This window comes from Anolis sagrei, chromosome 5, assembly GCF_037176765.1.
Source record: "Anolis sagrei isolate rAnoSag1 chromosome 5, rAnoSag1.mat, whole genome shotgun sequence".
NCBI lineage: Eukaryota > Metazoa > Chordata > Lepidosauria > Squamata > Dactyloidae > Anolis > Anolis sagrei.
The window spans coordinates 78,951,646-78,974,913 of record NC_090025.1 but is presented as its reverse complement, the minus strand read 5'-3'; the positions used below and the strand labels follow the sequence as shown (position 1 = coordinate 78,974,913).

The window sequence follows — 23,268 nt, the reverse complement described above, 5'->3', positions numbered from 1 at the left end:
AAAAAATGACCCTCAGACCCTCCATCATGTTGTACAAGCCAAATGTTTCGGTAAAATTCATTTTTGACCTCTGGATTATTATTTGGAGGACATCATGCTTTTGAGATAGCTGAAATCAGCTGTCTTAGAAGGGAATATTTACTGTATTTTTTTTGTATCCTGCTTCAGTCGAATCTCAAAACATTTGAAGTTATTTTTGAACTCTGATTTATAAGGCGTCATAATGTATATTAACTAACCTCCTCTCCCTCCCTTCTTGTTTTTTTTCAGGCTTATTGTATTTTAGCAGGATCATTGGTCTCTGAAGGAGGTATGCTATCTAGTGGCAAAAAACATGATTATTTAGCAGCATGCCATCATTTTGCAGATGTAGCAATTGATGCTTGAAGTTTGATCTCACTTGCTCTTAAGTATATAAGCCCTCTGACATTTCAAGATACTGTCATGTTAAATGTGAAAATTTAGCAACAGTGAAAAAAAGATTGAAAGATAGAGATATAAGGAACATGGCCTCAGTCTTGTTGACAGCCCCATCCTGGAGAGACTCATTGTAATCAATAACATTTACGTGACTGTTGACTCATCATTCAACAATTAATGCAATGGGTTTATTCTATTTAGATAAACTAATAGGATTCAGGGCAGGGGATGTGGGTGGATTGGATTATTTATTTATTTATTTACGGTATTTGTATACCGCCTTTTTCAGCCCAAAGGCGGCTCAAGGTGGTTATAATCTTAATTTCCCTTCCGTTGTATTATTTAATAGCTGTCCCCTGCCACGTGTTGCTGTGGCCCAGTCTGTGTATATGCGTTTTGCATGTGTATATGTGTATATATATGTTTGCATATATATGTGTGGTTTTGTGCATGCGTTGTAATGTATTTTTTGTTTTTTGGCTTTTTAAGTCTCTTCTGCTGTGTTTTTCAGTGTTTTTATGAGTGATAGTCACTTGTTGGCCTGATAGATGTCTTGTGTCCAAATTTAGTGTCGATTCGTCCAGTGGTTTTTGAGTTATGTTAATCCCACAAGCGAACATTACATTTTTATTTGTATAGATTTATTTATTAGGAGCATTTCTATCCCGTCCTTCTCGCCTCCGAAGATGGACTCAGGCACCATTTGGTGCCAAAAAATAAAACAAGCATAATATACAATTAACCTACATTAAAAGCAATTATAGATACATTAAAGCAGTTTGCCGTTTCACATCATCTTACAAATCAATCAATTTCCATCAGCTAAAAAGTCCATTAAAATAATCTATTCTGCGAATGCTTGATCCCATAACCAGAGTTTGAGCTTCTTCCGGAAGGTCATGAGGGAGAGGGCAGATCTGATCTCATTAGGGAGGGAGTTCCACAGCCAAGGGGCCACCACTGAGAAGGCCCTGTCTCTCGTTCCTACCAAACGCGACTGCGATGCTGGTAGGACTGAGCAAGGCCTCTCCAGACAATCTTACGGTCCTTGGGGGTTCATAGAGGTAGATACGTTCAGATAGATAAGCTGTGCCAGAACTGTTTAGGGTTTTATAGGTTAAGACTAGCACTTTGAATTGTGCTCAGAAGCTAATAGGTAGCCAGTGGAGCTGGCGTAACAAGTGGTTGTATGCTCCTTGTACCCTGCTCCAGGGGAAATCAGCCTGTTTAGCAAGCAAGCCTTGCAAATGCTGATTTGTTATCATGTTTGATTTTTACATCCAATTTAGATACCTATAAACCTTGTTTAGGGAGCCCCTGGTGGCACAGCAGGTTAAACCACTGAGCTGCTGAACTTGCTGACTGAAAGGTCAGTGGTTTGAATTCAAGGAGCAGGCTGAGCTCTCGCTGTTAGGCCCAGCTTCTGCCATTCTAGCAATTCAAAAATATGCAAATGTGAGTAGATCAGTAGGTACTGCTTCTGCAGGAAGGTAATGGCGCTCTATGTAGTCATGCTGGTCACATGACCTTGGAGGCATCTATGGACAACGCCGGCTCTTCAGCTTAGAAATGGAGATGAGCACCACCCCCAGAGTCAAACATGACTAGAGGGAAATTTTTATCTTTATACCTAATTTAGATACCTGTATACCTGAGGTCATGTAAACATTTCTTGGCCATAAGAGGTTGCGAGTGGAGAACTTTAAGAAGCCTATTTTAGAGAGTTTCTGTAGAAATCCCAGGAATGCATTCTGGAATAAAAATGTAATGTAGCTAGAATTATTTCAACCATTTAGGAGCTGTTCTTTATCTCTTAACGCCGATATTAAAATTCACAAATGAACATGCTGCTTTTATTTGCATTTTCTCTCTGTCTTGTGTTTTTATGGAGTTAAAACTGGTGTTTTGCTCTCTCTCTCTTTTCAAATAATGGCCTCCCTTTTGTTTCAGCGACACTTCTTGTAGCTATAAATGAAATTCGAAGGAGTGCTCGGGCCAAAGGTGTATCGTTTTATCAGTATGGTAAGTAGCTGTTTAATGATCTGTTTAATTGGGTTGGATCTGAATTGTCACCTTGTCCCCTTTCTCCAGTGAGTAGCAGTCTCTCTGCTGCCCAAGCCAACAGTTTGCCCAGTTGGTCTTCCTAACAATTAGATTCTAGTTCCCACTGTTGCACTTGTGGAAGAATGACTGTAGATATAACTTTGAATATATACACCTTAATTTCTTTATAAATATGAATTTTTTAGATCATTTGTTGCAACTAAGGAAACAAGAGCTCTTAAAATACTGTAAACAAGAGCTCTTGAAGGTGACTGGGGGTATAAGATGACCCCCCAACTTTTCAACACAAAATACAGAGTGATATACTCTCCATTTAAGATGACTCTGCATTCCATGGAGCTGGGGGTGATGGCCTGCTGGGCTGTCCCCATGACCCCCACCACTCTACCCACTATACTTTCAAGGTCCTCCTCCGCCCCGCCGCTCACCTCCTCCGAAGGCCACTGGGCTTGCCTTAGGTCCAAGGAAGCACCTCCGGAAGACAACTTGCAGCAGCCCCAGGTGGTGGCGTGCCTGGGATGTGCTTGCTGAGGCATTCTGGGAGCCGTAGGAGTCAAGGAACTACAGCTCTCAGAATGCCTCAGTGAGCACATCTCAGGCACACTGCTGCCAGGGTTGCAGGGAGTCGTCATCTGAAGGTTGCAGGGAGTCGTCATCCGAAGGGGCAAGGAAGCGCCTTCGGATGACTCCCAGCAGCCCTGGCAACTCCTTCAGCTCTCAGACGATGACTCCCTGCAGCCCTGGCAGCAGCGTGCCTGGAATGTGCTCACTGAGGCATTCTGGGAGCTGTAGTTCCCTGACTCCTATGGCTCCCAGAATGCTTCAGTTAGCACATCCTAGGCGTGCTGCTGGGAGTGGACTGCTGGGCCTAGATGAGCCCAGTGGCCTTCGAAGGAGGTGAGCATCGGGGGCAGAGGAGGGCCATGATCACCCCCGACCGGTCTGCATGGCAATAAGGCCTGTTGCTCTTCCTCCCAGCGCCCTCCCTCCACCCTCCTCCTCCTCCCTCCTTCCTAAGGTAGTTGTATTTTATTTTTTCTTTTAATTATTATTATTATTATTTTAATTTTATACCCGGCGTACTAGAAGACCCCCGACTTTTCATAAGATTTTTCAGGCCTAAAAAGTTGTCTAGTATGTCAGAAAATATGGTAGTTGTATTTTTAGTTTCGATATCCCATGAATTCTGATGGACCCCATTTAAAAATGTGTAAAAGTGCTCACTTCGAGGGTAGGCACTTTGTCATCCTCTACAGGTTTGGGGACTATTATAAGCTCCATAATCCCCAATCTGTAGTCATGCTGAGTAAAATCATGGACATTTAATACAAAGCAATCTGAAAGGCACCACATTGCTTGATCTGGTTTACTGTGTCCTTGAATGGGGGCACTTGTGCAAAGGCTTGTGGTCTTGTCTAGCTAATTCAGTACATTGGAATTGCATCAGTTTCAACTGTGTTCCCATTTCCAGTTATGCAGGCTCGTGATCCTAGTACAAATGTTGTGTTGTTAGAAGACACTGCTGCAGTTCTGGGTGTGACGTTAGCGGCAACCTGCATGGGTCTGACTTCCCTAACAGGTAAGTATCTATAGAAAATGGAGTACTGAGTAGCATTATCTCTAAGTAGCACATACATCAAGGATAGTTTATCAGCTGAGTTAGTAGTGGGTCCTGTGAGTGTTGCTGAAACATCAAGGTGCTGTACAGAGGATCAATGGGCAGTTCCAGTGAACTGAATTAAGTTAGCCTGCAAGTTGGAATCTTTCTCTTCAAATGTTATTCCAGCAGGAAGAAGATTCTATTATTTATGTAAAAAATTAGCATGTCTGGGCTAAGGATAATCTAAAATCCTTGACCTGCTAATTCTCTTGGTACAGGGAATTCCTCTTTTCATACTGCAGCATTCAAGAGATGTCCCTCCATATATGCAGGATAAGATTTCCCAGATTTGAATATTGACTGATTACCACATTTACTTATGCCTCTCTGCTGCTGCCCTATCCATGACCTCTATGATTTCTACATCTTCCAGTGTGATTCCGTGGTCAACTTCTGGAATTAATAATAATAATAATAATAATAATAATAATAATAATAATAATAATAATGACTCTGGCACAAGCCAGTCAAGACTCTGGCACAAGCCAGTCAAGATGGTCCCAGTGATGATCAGCACACTGGGTGCAGTGCCTAAAGACCTTGGCCTGCACTTAAACACAATTGGCGGACAAAATTACCATCTGCCAGCTGCAGAAGGCCACCTTACTGGGATCTGCACGCATTATTTGCCGATACATCACACAGTCCTAGACACTTGGGAAGTGTCCGACGTGTGATCCAATACAACAGCTAGCAGAGTGATCTTGTGGGCTGTGGAATTATCTTGCTGTGTTTCTAATAATAATAATAATAATAATAATAATAATAATAATAAGTACTTAATAACAACAACATTTTATTATGGTCCAAAGACCCTTATTGCTCTGTCAGTGTACAAAATATGTAAGGTTAATAAGATTAACAACAGCTGACTGATTTAACACATAGTTGGATGAAATTAGCAATATTTAAAATTGGTTAAAATACAGGTTTAAAACTGATTGAACTCATACAAGATGGCTATGAGCATAGGTAAAAGACTGCAAAAGGTCTCTGTGTCTAAAACAGAGAATTGTCTAATCCTGGCTGTCTTGGAAAGAAACTTGGCAACAGCCAGGGTCACACAGGGAAGATCATCACCAAGTAAAAACTTCATATAAAATTTCACTGGACTGGCCAGTAAGTTTCTCAGGAGGGGATTAATTATGTGTGCTTGAGCATATTCATAAAAACTACGTGACAGTAGGAATATGGTAGATGCATTCTACTTCCTGTTTGTTTCATTATATGGGATACCCACACATTTCCCATGTAGCAGTTCAGATGGGAACACATTACACCTTACCTTGGAAAATAGGCAATGGTATTTGGCCACAGTCAAGTTTTTAGATAATTTGCTGCATGGGAAGGCCCAGCGTAATGTATGGACAGGGCACTTGGGGAGCAAGATACATATGAACGTGAGCACAGCTCACAAAAAGCAATATTCCACAGTCTCTGATTGATTTGAGAGCCATGTCAAAGCCCAGGTGGAGTTAGGAAGGATATGGAAAAGCCAATGGAGGAGGCTTTCTTAGAGTTGGTTTTAAATCAGCTGCTTATATCCTGAGTTAAGTGGTGAATTATATTATTATAATAATATGTGTTTTTAATAATAATAATAATAATAATAATAATAATAATAATAATAATTTATTATCCATCACTCCTTTTGGCTCAGGGTGGGGCACAACAGTCTACAAAATCAAATATTAAAACATAATTAAAATGCGACTATGAAAGCATAGTTAAAATATCTGTGACAAAAGTTAAAACACAATAAACATAGAATAATCATACATTTTTATTTATTAAAGTAATAGTAATAATAGAATTTCACTGGAAGATCTAAAAATGCCTAGAGAAGGGCATAAAAACTATTCTATTTAGAGATATCAATTTGTGTCTGTATCCTTTCAGGGAATCCATACTATGACAGTCTGGGGTCTCTTGGCGTGGGGACCTTACTGGGAGCTGTTTCAGCTTTTCTCATCTATACCAACACGGAAGCATTGCTAGGCCGCTCTATCCAGCCCGACCAGTTACAGAGACTTACAGAGCTCCTGGAGAGCGATCCTGCAGTAAGGTAAGAACGTTGACTGGAAAATCTCAATGAATAACAAAGTTTGTGCTCAGAAAACTAGTTAAAGCATGTATGGTTAAAGTCATGAGTACAGTTGTTAAAGTCTAATAGGGAAAAGGCACCGTTTTTGCACGTGTCCACTTGCCTTTTCAATTTAAGGCACTTAACAACTTGTCTTACAAAATACTTATTTCAGGGCCATTCATGATGTTAAAGCTACAGATATGGGGATGAGCAAAGTGAGATTCAAAGCAGAAGTAGACTTCGATGGACGGGTTGTTACTCGGTCTTATCTGGAGAAACAAGACATTGAACAACTGCTACAAGTATGTTTTTTAAAGCATTCTTTTCATGTTTGTTTTTCTTACCCAAGTGCACTAAATTTTGCAAGTCTCTCAAGTTGCTCCTGACATGGAAAAAAATCCCTAAATTTTGCTGCTCACAGAGGCTCCATGTTTTATGTATAATGTCTCCCACATTAACCAATTCCATGTAAGTCTACTTTGTGAATTTTCAAATGGAGAGGTGACATGTACATGTGCTAACCCATAAATACAACTTAAGTTTTTTAAAGAAGAAATTGATGTATGATCTATCAACCAAAGAAGGTAGTTGAATGAGTTTAAAGGACTGTCAATTATGCCAGAGTTTAACAGTGCATTACAGCACGAATATAGAATAATAGTAGTAGTAGGCAAGTTGACACTGCACAATCCTGTATGTGTATACTCAAGGGCAAGACCCATTACATTTATTTATTTATTATTTAAAACTTCTGTATCCCGATCTTCTCAACTTCCATAGAGGGACTCAGACCGGCTAACAGCAAGTATTCAGTGCTCACAAAAAAACTTTTAAAACATATATAAACAGTAAGTTAAAAATATGTATCAGATAAAAAGCATAATAAAACATTTGCCAGGATAAAAACGCCCAACTCAGTCCGCACATTGTGGTCAATACCTTAGTCAATTACCGGTCTCAGCCATCACTCTGCAAATGCCTTGTTCCACAACCGAGATTTCACTTGCTTCCTAAATGTCAGGAGGGAAGGGGCAGATCGAATTTCATTCGGGAGAGAGTTCCATAGCCGGGGAGCCACCACAGAAAAGGCCCTGTCTCTCGTCCCCACCAAACGCAGCTGCAAAGGTGGTGGGACCGAGAGCAGGGCCTCTCCAGAAGATCTTAATGCCCTTGATGGTTCATAGGGGAGAATATGTTCGGGCAGGCAAACTGGGTCAGAACTGTAAATTCATTGTGCTTTGCTCTTAGCTAAGTGGGCTTGGGATCATGGTCTCTAGCAACATTAGTATTTTATTCCACATGTTTTGGATCAAACTCCCATAATCCCCAACTACTGGAAATGCCCACTAGTGTTGATAGCATCTGAAGGGATGTCCAAAGTATCTGAAAGTTACCACCTTGCCACCTAATACTACTGTTCTTAGATGTGGTATATTTATTACGGTAAGAATTGTTTAAAGCATTGCTAACTTCTAAGAATTGTAAGTATTAATGGTACCTATCCATGACCAAACAGACATCTTGCACTGAAAAAAGCTGGATTCTGTAGCCTGAATGAATAATTCAAATTCTTCCAATCCCTGTAGGGATCATAATGCTTCGATTAGGAAGACTGAAGGGCAAATCATTGCTGGAAACCCAAATTGTTGGGGAATCAGAGCTCTTGGGCTCAAAATAAGCCTCAGTTGGGGTGATTCCACGAAAAATATAGCAGAGTACTTATGTGTGGTGAAACTGGGATAAGCTTCTATTCTTAGGATGGCACAGGATTGCAGAGTCAGAACTTTAGGTTCAAAAATATTTACTGAAGTAAAAGAAATACATTCTAGATAGAAAAGGTCTTGGAGCTAACTAGCTTACTAAATCTCATCTTTTAAAGCAAAAGGGTAAAAATTAAAAAAAAATCAATGCAACTATATTTTGCCTAAAGAGAGAGGCAAAATGCGTCCTAACTGGAGGGAAGAAAAGGTAGAAGAGAACAATGACAGAGACTACATGGTCAGCCCAGGGCAATAAAACTTAAAGAGGAAGTTTCCTCACAGAATTCCATTTCTGCATAATCAAAGTGGGGGAGGAGACAGTGGCTAGCAGGAGGAGTAAAGACAAAGCCCATTTGGGAAACATGCATGGTAAAGTGGGGAAAGGAATCCCTCAGCTTAGTCCTGTCTCTAGTCTAGCTACTTATTGAGGTCTGGAAACTTGATGACACAAGAGACTTCTGCAGTCCAGGGATGAAACCCAACATAAATGAATTCTGATTTCAGTAGATAAAGTTTCTTGGATACATGAGGATTAGACATTTGTTTTTAAAAAGAAAAGAAACCTGATATTCTCATTATTTTCCTGTTATGTAGCAATTCTGTGCAAAATCCTGGAGTGCATTTAACTCCAAATATAAGCAGTTCATTTTCTATGGAAGTATGCTACTATTTGAATGTTTTTTTTTTCCTTTGACATTGGTAGTGCTTTCAATAGTTAACAAACAAAACAATCCTTTTTCTGGTATCTTGATTTTTATCTTATTGGATAAAAATGTGCTTGCATTTTATAATAACATGGAAATGACACATTTCACTCTCCACTTTGTTCATATTTTTACTTTGTTTGATGACAGGAAATCCAGCAGGTGAAAACTCTTGAAGAATTGGAGACTTTCATGCTCAAACATGGCGAAAATATCATCGACACCCTAGGAGCAGAAGTCGATAGGCTAGAGAAAGAGCTAAAGGTAAGAATTGGCTGTGAAATGAATCATTGTGAATACTTTATTGATAAACTGGCCCTTTTGGGAAAATATTGTGTTTATAATCATATAGCCTCCATTAGGCCAGCAAGTATACTTTTAAGGGATGAAAACCTGTGTTGAACAGTTACCTTGGGAGATTGTACTTGTCTTGCCTTTTGCCCTCTTGGCAAGGAGCATTTGAGCCCTGGGGTACATCTACACTGTAGAATTAATGCAGTTTGACACCATTTTAGCTATGTAGATGCACCCCTAGTCTGCTGGGAAACACGTCCAGTTAAAATGGTTAAAACGGAGAATTGATGTTTTCCCCCAAATAGCTGAAAATGTGGTCAGTGAGGAGGCCGTGAGAATAGTGTATGACCTGAATCCCATTTGTTTTTGTTTTATTTTGTTTCCAATTAAAAAGTGTATTTACTAATTTCAAAACATTTCACATAATACAGTTGTCTTGCTACATCCTCTATTCCCAGATCTATGCTCCCCCTATACCATCATTCATATAGTGTGATATATAATACAGCTCAGTCAGTTCTATCCTACTACTTATTTTAGTTTAATCCATTACATATAATTGTTGCAATATATATTCTAGTTGTTCATCAAAAGCTTTTCTTGATCATTTGGCGGTTTGAATTCACGATTAGTTTTACACACTACGCTAATAAAGGGCTTCCATGTATTACACTTTGTAATAAGGTTTTTTATTCCCGGGTTATAAATGTTATTTTCTAATTGGTTCTATATTTAAATTTTTTTATTAAACTGCAAAAACTTTGTTTTTGTGGTCCGCACAAAAGGTTTAAAATGGCATAGGAAAGGGTAAAAATGGCACATTAAAAGGTTAAAAAAATGGCAGCCACAAAAACAACGTTTCTGGAGTATAACTACCTTTCGAAGTAAGTACCGCAAAATGAAACAGGAAACAACACTTTCAAACTAGGAACAGATTTTTTTAAATCAAATTTCATTATATAGTATTATCAAATAGATCTTCTATTTTTCTTTTGCTAATGTTTTCTTGGAAGTTAGCTTTTCCGGCAGTGCCCATGCCCTATAAACAAGTCCTCATTTTCAAATTATCTAGGTTTTTCCCCCCCAAGTTTTGATTATTTCAAGTATTGTGGTACATAATACAAGGGTTTTTTTTAACCAAATCTTTATTCTTTGTTTGTCCTAATAGTTGATCTGTTGGTAATGTGTTGAATGTTGAAATAAAATGTGGATAAATTCAGTTGATTTAATGCAGTGGTTCTCAACCTGTGGGTCCCCAGATGTTTTGGCCTTCAACTCCCAGAAATCCTAACAGTTGATAAACTGGCTGGGATTTCTGGGAGTTGTAGGCCAAAACATCTGGGGACCCAGGTTGAAAACCACTGATTTAATTGGTCTACTAGTTGAGACTTAATAGCAAAATAAGTTATTACTGAGCATGATTGATAATGCTGGTTATGGACTATATGAATTGGGTTCAGGCTGGCAAATTATTGAGCTCTTCTCAGTTCTACTATCCTCAGAGGCACATTTGCATGATCTTTGTAGTTGGAAGTGTAAAATGCAGGTGGAGGAGATGAGGATGGACGTGTTACAATTCTGTTATAATTATAATGTGTTATAATTAACCAAGAGAGACTTTGAACAGAACTTTGAACCCTGGTGTCCTCAATCCCAGTGTTATAATCTGTTAGAATGCGTCTGTGGTTTTTCTGCCTGTTTATTGAAAGTGTGATCAATTTTGTTTCAGAAACGGAATCCTGAGGTGCGGCATGTAGATCTGGAAATATTGTAAGCCTCATGGAAGCCCCATTTGAACTTCTCTCTTCTGGATCAGCTGTGTTTAGGGACAGAGCAGCTCCTGAAGCCGGAGAGATCTCGAACCACCACTACATTTAAACCTCCTGGTTTTGGCGCTGGTTGTTTTTCCCCACTTCTTTTTCCTTCCAGAAGAGCAATGGGTTTCCTGCGGACTGGTTTCCAAGGACAGTTGCTTCGCCTCTCTTTATTTGTGAATATGTATTAGAGATGAATATTTGGGACAAGAAATTTTAAATTTAAGTAAGTTATTGAAATGTCAGTTTCTACAAATACACACTATATGTATTTACTGCCCTACTTCAAGTTTTTGTATCTCGTTTGCACATTGAGTTTCCCTACAGCTGCTATTTTTTGAGCATTTGTTTGGGATCTTGAAGATGTATTCACGACCCTTTAAACAAGGCTGCATTCCTCCTTCAGTCAAATGGATTTAGACTTTCATGGGACTAACTTATATGCACTCGATGAGGACTCTGTGTTCTTCCTCAGCATTATGAGGTGGAAATCTAGCTAATTTAGTATATTTAGTTATTTGTGTCAACTTCATACATTAGCTGCCATTCAGTGTCCTAGAGCAAGTTGAATTGCTGCAAAGAATGGATGTAAGTAAGTGAACGTATGTCTCATTTCATACATTAGCATTGCAAATTGTGGCAACATATGCAATTTCCGCCCTTATGGTCAAGGCAGTGTTTGCATGTATGTTTACTAAGGCACTGGTCTTCTGTAAGGCATTTAAACCTCATGGACTGAAGTTGCAATTGCTACTTGAAGCAATCTGAGAGTATTTGCAGGATTGCAGCAGGGGTGTTCTCAGAATAATTTTATAGACACGTGTCTATATTTTGTTTTCCTTCTCAAACTTTAGTTGATTTTTAAAAATTTACTTGCTGACCTTTTAACTTCTAACTTGATAGTGTCAGAATCTAAAACATGAACATTTGCTATCCCACTTGTTTGTTCTGAACACCCATTGTTTTTCTGATTTTTCTTTGTTCTATGCCACATGTGACATATTTATAGATGCGGGAAGAAATATGGAGTAGAACATACAAGATAGTCTAAAATAACCTTGAGGTTCTTTGTAGTAGGAATCGAGCAAGTTAAAAGAACGGAGCAGCAAGTTGTCTTCTCTCAAGAGGGTCTCATGTTTGTCTCAAACAGCAAGTGTTTCTGAATCGGATGTGTATGTGTGTGTCGAAAGCAACATGTAACGATCTCATGTGTCTGCTGTTTCAAGGGGAAGAGTCAAATACCACTACAATAGCACGAAGCAACTCTTTGGAAGCCAGTTTAGAATATTTAATTTATTTATAACTGATACAGCTTCTTTAGTCCTGAATAGTAAATGAAGTGTTACCGCACAAGAAACTTGCCTGCAGGGAACAAAACAGTCACATTGAATGTGACACTTGCTTTCAGGAATGGTAAAGCAGCAAGTTCACAGCTTGGGCTCTGAACGCTGTGCCCAGTGGGGAGCCTGTGAGAGGTGGAAATCAAGCTGCAAATGCTTTTGCTTGGGTGACAATCTGGAATTGTTCAGCACAGATTGGAAGTTTGAGGGTTTTCTTTGGTCTAGCATCTCCAGGAACATTCACCCAGCATGGCCAGTGACTGTGCTGCCTGGGGGATTCTGGGAATTGTAATCCTCAGAATTTACTTTTCTGAGCTCTGCTGTTTATTTGGAGTCAAAAGCAAAGGAAAGTGTATTTGGAAGGAAAGGAGGTTCAGGGGGACCCATGTCTTTGTTACCGGTTTGGTGAATTGGTTCACATAGACATGTATATACATCCCATGGTTGCTTAACACTTAATGTGTGGATTCCCTCCCTTGAAAAAGGTTTTATTTGAGGTGAAGGAACTGAATGCTTTCTGAGAAATTGGGTCTATGATGGCTCATTCACTGATGCATGTGAAGAGTTTGATTACTGCTGCCATGTGATGGACACGCACCCGTGAGCCAACTGTTCGGAACCAGAACGTGGAGAAACTTGCTTTGCAAGTAAAATATTTTAAGCACTTTAACAAGATTTGTGTTACTTATTGGGATGACTTTGAATACTCCGATTTCTCAGTGATGCAAAGTACCCTTGATGGCACAGTCAAACATTGATATGGAGCTCTGCCACAGAAAGATATATTATCAGTGATGATTTTTCATTTAAAAAATTATGGTGGAGAGCAAAATTTGTCAGTATTGGGTAAGTTTAAAACGTCTTTTCTGGAATTAACAGTCATTTAAATAGCATGAGTTTTGACAACTGCATGTGCTTCTTAGTGTAGAAATGTTCCAGTTCTTACATTTCAAAAATCTGGATGTATATATTGTAATTAGTGTGTAACGATAGTTTTGTTACATACATTTAAAAGTAAAAAAGCTATTCTATATGTAGTCATTCAGGCCCATTTATTAGTCCACGTTTCTGATCCTGCTCTCCAACAATGTAATCAGCGCTTTTTCAACCAACACTGCAATGTACACATACGGGAAGTTCTTTATGCACATGAAGATACCAGCTTTCTCCAGGGCCATGTTTGCAACTTTCCAAGGTGTAGTTCGAGAGCACTGTGGCTGGGACATTTAGTGGAATTCAGTTCCACCTACTGTGTGCTTGCAAATGGCCATTGTGGCTTATAGGATGGGCAAATAGGCCAAAACACTATCCAAGGTTCATCTTTTGGACCACAGATTCCTTGCGTAGGTGTGCGGGCACAGATAGTTTAATATGAATTTTTGAACTGGTCTTTTACACGTATGGATTTACATGCAAATTTGGCTTTGGACAGTATCTTACATAATATTTGTTAAAATAAGATATTTGGTAAAATTGTGTAACCAAACATTGTGTTCTAAAGTAGTGATGGCCCATCAGTGGTTATGGACCACCATTTTCATCAGCCCATTCTGTTGACTATGCTGACTAGAACTTAAAGGAGTTGCAGTTCAGTATCCCCTGGAATGCCATGAGTTTTGAAAGCAAAATCTAAAATGTGTAGAGAAAACTTCTGAAGGGTCTTCCAAAATACATTATGTCCCACAGATCTTCTGAGGTGAGCTTTTAACACTCCAGATCTTCTGGATTTCAACTCTCATACATTCCTGCCAGCAGGGATGGTGGGTTTTTTAGTGTAAAATATTTGGAGAATAAAAGTTTTCTCAACTGCATTCTGGTCTGTGAAATTTCACACTGATTCTCAAGTAGTGAGAGCAGATCAACCTGCAAAGGGTATGGTACACAAAGTTCTAAGAAGTGACAGGCTTTGAGGCATTTAGAGCATCCACCCTTGGATCCATCAAATACCGATTCATACTAGATTAGCAGGATGAACGCTTCTCCACACTTCCTACATTTCAGAATGCGGTTAGTGTACAACATTCATAAAAGGGTGTCTATAGGTTGTCCAGTCTTTTCCAGTGCCACTATTAGGTAAGTACTCAAGCACGTAGACTTCTGTGGGAATCTTATGTACTACTTTTCACTATGGAAGAGACTATTGATGTCACCATAAATTAAAACAAAGTCCAAAAAAATGACAAGGATAATTAAAGGTAAGAAACAATGGGCCAATGAGAATGTAGTTATACCGATTTCACTTTCCATATTGTTCATCATGTCTTTGGCATATGGATTTTTATAGTTTCTCAGAAAATTAGAATAGTATTTGCCTCTGAATGAGATCAATCATAATGGAAAAGAACCAACAAGAATGAGAAAGAGGCTAATAATATTGGTTGAACACAAATAATCTTCAGTTTAGTTTGGTACAATGGGCACATCTGGAGCATTTCAATAGGCACTGGGGAGCTTTAGTAACATTGTGCAGAGATTCTGAATGATCCTGATGCTGGGAGTTCACTTTCTCTTAACTTGTTTTCCATTACAATAGGGGAGAATGTTTGTCGGAGCCTGTGGGTCTGTCATTCTTTTAAGGTTAAAATATGTATGAAGGGGGCTGGCCCGTTACGAAGCCAACACAATATTTTGTTGACCCAGAAACTGCTTTGAAAGTCTTTATTCTTAGTGATGTTGTTAGTTATGATGCCAATGGGTTGTGTTGATATCACCAAGGGTCTGAAGAACTTCTAGTTTGGCAGTTAAATGCAGAGGAGGATTTCACAGGCCCTTAGAAATGGGATGTTTGAATATATAAGGTTTGTTCAATTACATACATGCTGTTGAATGATGGCACCTGGATGCAAATATGTGTAGCAATTCTAGAGACTGGATGGAAACCAATGGTACCTGTGATCTATTTTGTGATAATGAAGCTTTCCTTTAAAAAATATGCAATACTTTAATGTACTGTTCTGGTTTGCCAGTGAAAAACCGCTACTCCGATTTTATAGTCAAATTATGGCTGGTACTATAAATCAGATTAGCAGCTGTCAGTTTGTTGGGTGTAACAGAGTTCTTTATGTAACATATTTTAAGTTTTATAAAGCACCCTAATCTTTCTCTTCCTAAAGTAATCAAGCCAATCTTTAGAATGTACATTTCTAGCCAAAAACACTCATCTAGTGTACTGACAATATGGAAGCTTATTGAGTATGATCAGTGTAAATTTCAATGGATGTTTATCCTTAGTCCTAAACAGTCCAGGTAATATGGATGAAAAGCAATTCAAACAAGATGATTAAAGATTACGTTTTATCACACCATGGCCCCTTAATTCCCTGTGAAATTTACTGTGTAACTCCTTCTCATGTTAAGCTTTCTAGAAACTGGTGCAATATTGGAAAGCAGAAGAGCCAGAACTTGTAGACATGTTAACAGGATGGGAAGGGGACATGGAGATAATGTTAGAAGAATTTAGCAATCATCATCTTACCAAAATTCCTGCAGTGGGTAGGTTGTTGTTCATTCGTTCAGTCATTTCCTTTGTGACCTCATGGACCAGCCCACGCCAGAGCTCCCTGTTGGCTGTCACCACCCTCAGCTCCTTCAAGACCAATCTAGTCACTTCAAGGATGCCATCCATCCATCTTGCCCTTGGTCAGCCCCTCTTCCTTTTTCCTTCCATTTTCCCCAGCATCATTGTCTTCTCGAAGCTTTCCTTTCTTCTCATGATGTGGCCGAAGTACTTCAACTTTGCCTCTATTATCCTTCTCTCCAATGAGCAGTCGGGCTTTATTTCCTGAAGTATGGACTGGTTGGATCTTTTCATGGTCCAAGGCACTCTCAGAATTTTCCTCCAACACGACAGTTCAAAAGCATCTATCTTCCTTCTCTCAGCCTTCCCTATGGTCCAGCTCTCACATCTGTAGGTGACTATGGGGAATACTATTGTTTTAACTATGCGGATCTTCGTTGCCAGTGTGATGTCTCTACTCTTCACTATTTTATCGAGATTGGACATTGCTCTCCTCCCAAGAAGTAAGCGTCTCCTGATTTCCTGGCTGCAGTCTACGTCTGCAGTAATCTTTATAATAATAATAATAATAATAATAATAATAACAATAATAATACTTTATTTATACCCCTCCACCATCTCCCCAAGGGACTCGGAGCGGCTTATATGAGGCCAAGCCCGACAACACATCAATAAAACAGAAAAGCAATAAACAAAAAACAATACAATTAATATAAATCACATATAAACAATAACACACAAGGATTTAAAATCTATTTAAAAAGCTTTGCACCTAGAAATACAAAGTCTGTCACTGCCTCTACGTTTTCTCCCTCTATTTGACAGTTATCAATCAAACCGGTTGCTATAATCTTGGTTTTTTCGATGTTTAGCTGCAACCCAGCTTTTGCGCTTTCTTCTGATTAGAAGGCTCCTCAGCTCCTCCTCGCTTTTGGCCATCAGTGGTGTCATCGGCATATCTAAGGTTGTTAATGTTTCTTCCAGCAATTTTAACCCCAGCTTTGCATTCATCAAGCCCCGCACATCGTATGATGTGTTCTGCATACTAGTTGAATAGGTTGGATGAGAGTATACAACCCTGCCATATGCCTTTCCCAATCTTGAACCAGTCTGTTGTTCCATGGTCTGTAGTGGGTAGGTAAGGAGCACTATTATAGTAATAAACTGGATTAAGTGAGTGCCGTGGCTCAGAGCTCCTTCTGGCCTAAAAAAGTATTTTAGCTACTTCTTATAGCTTTGAAGCAACAAGGAGAATGTGTGTGTGCTTTCAAGTTGCCTACTGAATCGACTGATGTACGGTAAGTAAACACTTAAACCCCAGTAGTTCAGATTTTTTTTTTACAGAAATTAGTGAGAACAAATTTAAATAATTAAATCCCAAACTCTGGACACAGTAATGTGTTGGACAATCTAGATTAATGACTAATTTTTTGTCTGTATAGCGGCCTAATAAAACAAAAGTGCGTACACTGAACACACAGTTGACGAAGGATAATTTTTTATTGTGCATTGTTAATGCAACAGAACAAATGGATTTGGAAGCAAGAGGTAATAAAACCCAATGTTTAAATAAGAGTGAAGACCTGATAATAGTAAACTCTAGTAACAAAAGTTTTTTTATATAATCAAAAAATATCACTGTTTTTAAAAACTTATCTAAAGTTTTTATGTTTACTTTCTTAAAAGAAAATTGTGGCCTGATATCACATAGAAAACAATTCACATATCCTATAGAAATATTCACCAAAACATACTAGCCTATATTACACTATTCACTTTGTACAGAATCAGGTATTTGTCTACCCCTAATTTTTGTTTACTCTACACAGGACAAATTGTTAATAGAACCTTACACTATAACAGTAAAAATATTAGGAGGAATGAATTCTTGGTCACAGTATCTCCACAAATATATTGTTATAGAAAATAGAGCAAAAGGCATGTTGGCACTGGTGTTGGTGCAGAATTGATTACATACACTGAAATGGAAGGATTGAGTGATCAGAGAAGCTAAGGCAATGATATATTCCCCCCCAAAAAACTGAAATTGGTATCTTTGTTTTATATGCAAGAAGACCTGATAGGTTGGCCTATCAAATGTGCAGGAAGCAATGATGCCGTTTGTGGTTTGGATAGAGGTAATTTGATATTTCTAGTTGTGAGGTTTGAATGAGGCAGCCCAAACAGAACATGGTGCCCAAAATGGAAGGCAAATTCTGGCCTGAATGAGGTAAACTTGCTACTGGTAACATTTAAAGACAGAAAAACAAGCTATATGGCACCCTACTAAGACGCTTCCTCATTTTAGCACCATCCAGGAAAGACATTTGACTGTTGACAAAAAGAAATAGATTGGAAAAGGGAATTGGGGTTTTAAAACTAGTCCTGGATGGTACCATTTCCAACCACAGGTGTGAAAATCTAATTTCATGCACTTCCCTTATAAAAAATGTGCTGTGCTGTGCATTACAAGAGAAACCCAGAAGAGTTCCTCCCATGCCTTATGCGTCTCTTGTTTATGCAGAAAGGTCTTTCTAGAGAAAGCAATCAGTTATGCAGTAGAGACTCGCTTATCCAACCTTCGCTCATCCAACGTTTGTATTATCCAACGCAGTCTGCCTCCTGCCCAGAACCACAGCTGTTTCAATACATTGCAATGTTTTAGTGCTAAATTTGTAAATACAGTAATTACTACATAACGTTACCATGTACTGAACTGATTGACTTGTTGTAAAACATGTTTTGGTGCTTAATTTGTAAAAATCTTATGTAATTTGACGTTTAATAGGCTTTTCCTTATCCCTTCTTATTATCCAACGTTCTGCTGGCCCTTTTACGTTGAATAAGTGAGACTCTACCAATGTTCCTTAAACTCTGCTCCTCCAGGTGCGAGTTCCCAGAAATCTCTGCCAGCTTTCCAGCTGTTAGGAATTATGGGATCTGAAGTCCAAAACACCTGGATGAGCACAGTTTGAGAAACCCTTGAGTTATACAATCCCATACATATTGAATTCAAAGGACCGCTTTATTGCTTCATCTCTGGTCTTTGTCTTAGTTTAAGCAGCTACTTTCTGAATTAGGCTGGTAGTGATTATGGTGGACTGACCAGTTAAAACAAAAAGTTGGAGCAGTAAGTTTAGTGAATTTATTGCGATATTGCTGTAAGGATGCAACTTTGTAAATCTACGTTCATTATTGGGACTTACTCCCTTGAAAATAGTATGGAACTACAGCCTTTAAAAAATCCTATTCATTTGAAAAGCTAGTAACAGTAATTGAAGAACCATCTCTATTGTCTTCCTATTATTTGGGGCCTTCGTCTTTATTATGTCGAGGCAGCAAGATTACATTTCTTAAGTTCCTGTAGATCAGTGATTCTCAACCTGTGGGTCCCCAGGTATTTTGGCTTACAACTCCCAGAAATCCCAGCCAGTTTACCAGCTGTTAGGATTTCTGGGAGTTGAAGGCCAAAACGTCTGGGGAACTACTGATGTAGATTCTAAATTTCAGTGAGAAAATATTCCTGGTTGTGTTAGAATAGGGAAATAAAAGGCATTCTAAAGGAGGATCTGTTTTGGTTTCAACACACAACATATGAATTTATCTTTTCTTTTAAAAAACCATGGCTAATAAAGCTAAAATATAGATAAAACTATCAAATTGTGTTTTGGGTGATGAGCCTCAAAAGGGGAAACACGTTTAATAGCCACTTTCTTAAACTAAAAGATACTAAAACTTGATATTGTCCCGTGACTGAAACTGAATTTTCAAAACTTTCAGATTCTTTGGAATATGTTTTGGCATGACAGATTTCTGATGCTGTTGAAATCTGATGGTTTTGCTGTTGTACATTTTATGATGTTATAAATAGAGTGAGATATTAATTGGCATTACTGTGAGTTGATAGCATAATTTACTGCTTTGCTAGAAGCAACAGCACGTGATTACCAGCCATTATTTCTAGAGTAATAGCTCTTTATCCAACTTAGTGTGGAAGCCACTGTAGCATAGATTTATCCTGCTGCACTGAAGTTGGAAGACCTAGACTCCATGGCAGAAGTTATGTCATAGTACCATACCATGGAAAGAATAGGAAGGATTGTGGACGTCTTTAATTGGCCTCCTCCTACTGGCATTTCAGTAGGGGCACATATTGCTAAGGTAGGAAAGGAAAGGTCACTGACACCTATACATTGTCAACATGTAGGGGACCTGTATCATGATATAACCTCGTGCACAACAAGAATACCTGCTACAATCCAATGTATCTGGATCATACAGTCCTGTCCCCATCCCATTTGCAAACCTGATGTGAGATAGACTTCACTCTCTGATACGCAGCCATGAGGTGAAGACTTCTGGAAGCAACTACATGTTTTGATGTACGAGTGGGGCTTGAAAGAAATCTGATGGCAGCCCTCCTAGTAAAACAAAGCTAGACATACCCGTTGCCTTAGCAAGTCCCCAATGGCATTGCTTTAGTGAGGTCTGTTATATGACCCTTAATGTGCATAATTCAAACATAACATTTTTACATAACATCATATACAAACATTGGATTTCACAGAGCCTTTACAAAAATACATTATAATGAGATTATACTCTGGACAAATGTACGTTCATGCATTTTATCTGACAATTTTTATCAAGTGATGCAAAAGTGACACCACAGGAAACGAACACTGTCAAGATCTGCACCATTTTAGCAGTGTGGTAGCTAATGTGTTAAGTATGGGACCAAACAACGAGAACTGAATTGCTATAATTTCTGAATGATGGGTTATATTTATCTTCCCGATAGGCATCCATATGCCAATGAATATATCCTGCTGCTTACAAAAGATATGTTTGAAAAGTGATGGTATTGAACAATTCAGATTATATTATTGCACAAGTTAAAAAATGAATGAAGTTATAGTTTCCCTTTTAAGACTTATCAATCTCAGCGGAAAAGAGGAGAGCAAGTGTTTGGACTTCAGCACTCACCTTAGGGGTCAATGGGCAATGGCCTAAATCTGAGTAGAAAAACAAGATCAGATTATGTTGCCAAAAAGCCTAGCTTTTGCTCTTTCAAGAAAAAATATCTTTAATAAAGCCTTAATCCTTAATTATGGGTTTTATTTATACCTAAAAACAATTTCTGATATAGAGCATTCTATAAACATAGTTTGCCCATATCATCCACACCTGTAGCACTATGGAGATGCTTGTTTAATTGTGCATCCAAATGGCAATGTATGTGCCTTGTGACATTGGTGCTTGCATGTATGACCTGAACGGATTATCGATTCCTTAGTTATTGTCTTTCTCAGGATAGCACAGAAGAGTAATTCCCTACCATTGGATTTCTCATTTGTGCCAATCAACAAGTCAGGACCATTATTTTCATTTATATCCATTTTTTTTGCTGTCCTGCTAACATGGGCCAACTCTTCTCTGAGAATCAATTAGATCATTACAAGATATATGATTAGCAAAAATGTTAAGTCAGAAAGAGAATGGAAAGAAATGGTAAGTGTAAATCAGAAAGATGCTAGCTGCCAACACCATTGACTGCTCTCTGTCTCGCATAAGGATAAATGATGATCCTTTTTAACTTCCAACAAAAGTAAGACAGCAGAATTAAAATGAAGAAAAACAAAGATGTAATAAGGAAACACAGCTCACTATGAAAAATATTGAAGCTCATGTTATCTCTCAAAACAAAAACACTGAAAAACTCCTATCTGAGACAAAGGTTTACCTGCAAGCTGTGAGAAAAAATGCCTCTGGAGCCACAAAATCACTGTTTGGGCCCTCCCAAGTGCCATTTACAAAGGGACCCAGGAGCAGAGAAAGCTGTTTGTTCTTCGTGGTCTCTCTGAATCACAGTCTGGTGTTTTGTGGCTGTGCAGAGCCTCTTTGGAACCTTTTAGCATCTTGAGGCAGAAGATTTTTGGTGGCCATCCACCCACTCGCCATATAAATCACTGGTTGCCATCCCCACCCTCAGTTCCTGCATCCGCTTCTAAGAACCTTGTTTTCTTTTCACAGTGAAGGCTTCTGTTCATTGTTTTTTCTTCTCCTTCGCTCTACTCTGATTCTTTGAGGACTATTAATCTTCCCAGAATCATTAAGAGTTTTCTGCTGCTTTTTTGACGGTTTATTTATCATCTACAGTTTGTAATGATGTCTACCATGTGTTTCAAATGCTGTGAACAATGCAATGGGAAAATGCCTGATACTAATGGACACACCAAATGTCTTGTGTGTCTATGGGAAGTGCATATTGTACAGGGCCGTGCTTATTACCAGGCATTTATGTCCCAGGCCTGAAAGAATGAGGAGGCGAAGGTTATCCCTTGTATAGAGGGCGCTTGGGTGGTGAACAAAATTTCCAAGGCACCCCAACATCCATTGAAAAGGACTGTGAACTGGCTGAACTGAACTGCTGCTAAGGCTAGTCAGAAACTGAATGGACGTGGCTGGCAAACTTTCCAGATCCATTTAACTGACATCCCAAGGAAGATGGATCTGCAGACGGTGATTGACACCGCTTTGGCACAAATGCAACACTTGGGGAATCAGAAGCTGCCCAAAACATTTGTGTAGCCATTTTAAATAGCCATAATGTCACCATCAACCTCACATATACCCAAAAAGAGGCACTCAAGGTTATGTGTGATTTTTCATTACTTTTCATGGGTGGGCAAACTGTCACAAATGACCATCCCCTGCTAGTCACTGTGAGTGACTGCTGCAGGGCTATCTATGAGATGCAGTTTTGCGTGTCAACCTGTGTGGAATGAACTCTTGTTGGTTCAGCCGTCAGAGAGATTAGGAAGTATATCCACATATTCACTATTGTTTCTTTTTCGAGTTCTCTGTGAATGCACGAGTATACTGCACATGTGCAGGCAGTAACAGAAGCTTTCCAAACTGTTTATTTTCTATTTTTGGTGGTAACCCTGCCCACTCTTCCCCAGGGCATAAAAGGCACCCTGGCTCCATGCTCCCCAGTTCCTTTTTTCTCACCGCCACAAGCTCTTTGGAACTTTGTCATGTTGACGAAGAGATCTAAGAGATAATATGCAGTGCAAATCGAAGATACCAGACTCAGATGGCCATGCTAAGTGCCTCCTCTGCCTAGTGGAGAGCCATGTTGTGAGCTCGTGCCCCCATTGCCAAGCGTTTATGGTGCAGGCAAAAAAGAATAGAGCCTTCCACTTCAGCAGTAAACAAACAAAAACTGGAGTGTGCATTTGCATAAATAACGTGGGGCTGTAGTGGAACAACGGTGCAAATGTAGCCATGATAATTGGTTCTGGGCTCCCCTTGACTCCTGCCTCCTTTTCTCCTAAGAGAAAGAGGGAGGCTTGATCTTCGTTGCCCATTATCAGCTTCTCCTTTCTTTCTAAGCAGCCTTTCCCTCCTCATCTGAGCAGTAGCCCTTTACAAGGAGCCCTTTTCCCTTCCCATGTTTTGGCTTGAAAAGGCTGCTTCCAAGGCCAGCCTACCTTGGAAAGGGTGATGCATGACAGGCAGAAGGTGGCAGCTCCAGGACCACACTCCCTTAACATCTATCTACCGCTGACTGGCAGGAAAAGAGTTTGCCACGCAGGTGTATAGA

The 23,268-nt window shown here is 39.2% G+C and overlaps 1 protein-coding gene across 1 annotated transcript in view; it reads left to right on the top strand.

Moving 5' to 3' along the window:
• Positions 1–15,444, top strand: part of SLC30A9 (solute carrier family 30 member 9) — a 44,120-nt gene extending 28,676 nt beyond the window's left edge. Inside the window, exons 12-18 of the mRNA XM_060778455.2 lie at positions 271–310; positions 2,371–2,442; positions 3,956–4,063; positions 6,044–6,209; positions 6,403–6,532; positions 8,845–8,958; positions 10,718–15,444. Of these exons, the coding sequence (XP_060634438.1) occupies positions 271–310; positions 2,371–2,442; positions 3,956–4,063; positions 6,044–6,209; positions 6,403–6,532; positions 8,845–8,958; positions 10,718–10,762 (675 nt within the window). The 3' untranslated portion in view covers positions 10,763–15,444. The remainder of the gene's footprint in view (positions 1–270; positions 311–2,370; positions 2,443–3,955; positions 4,064–6,043; positions 6,210–6,402; positions 6,533–8,844; positions 8,959–10,717) is intronic.
• Positions 15,445–23,268: the final 7,824 nt, after the last annotated feature.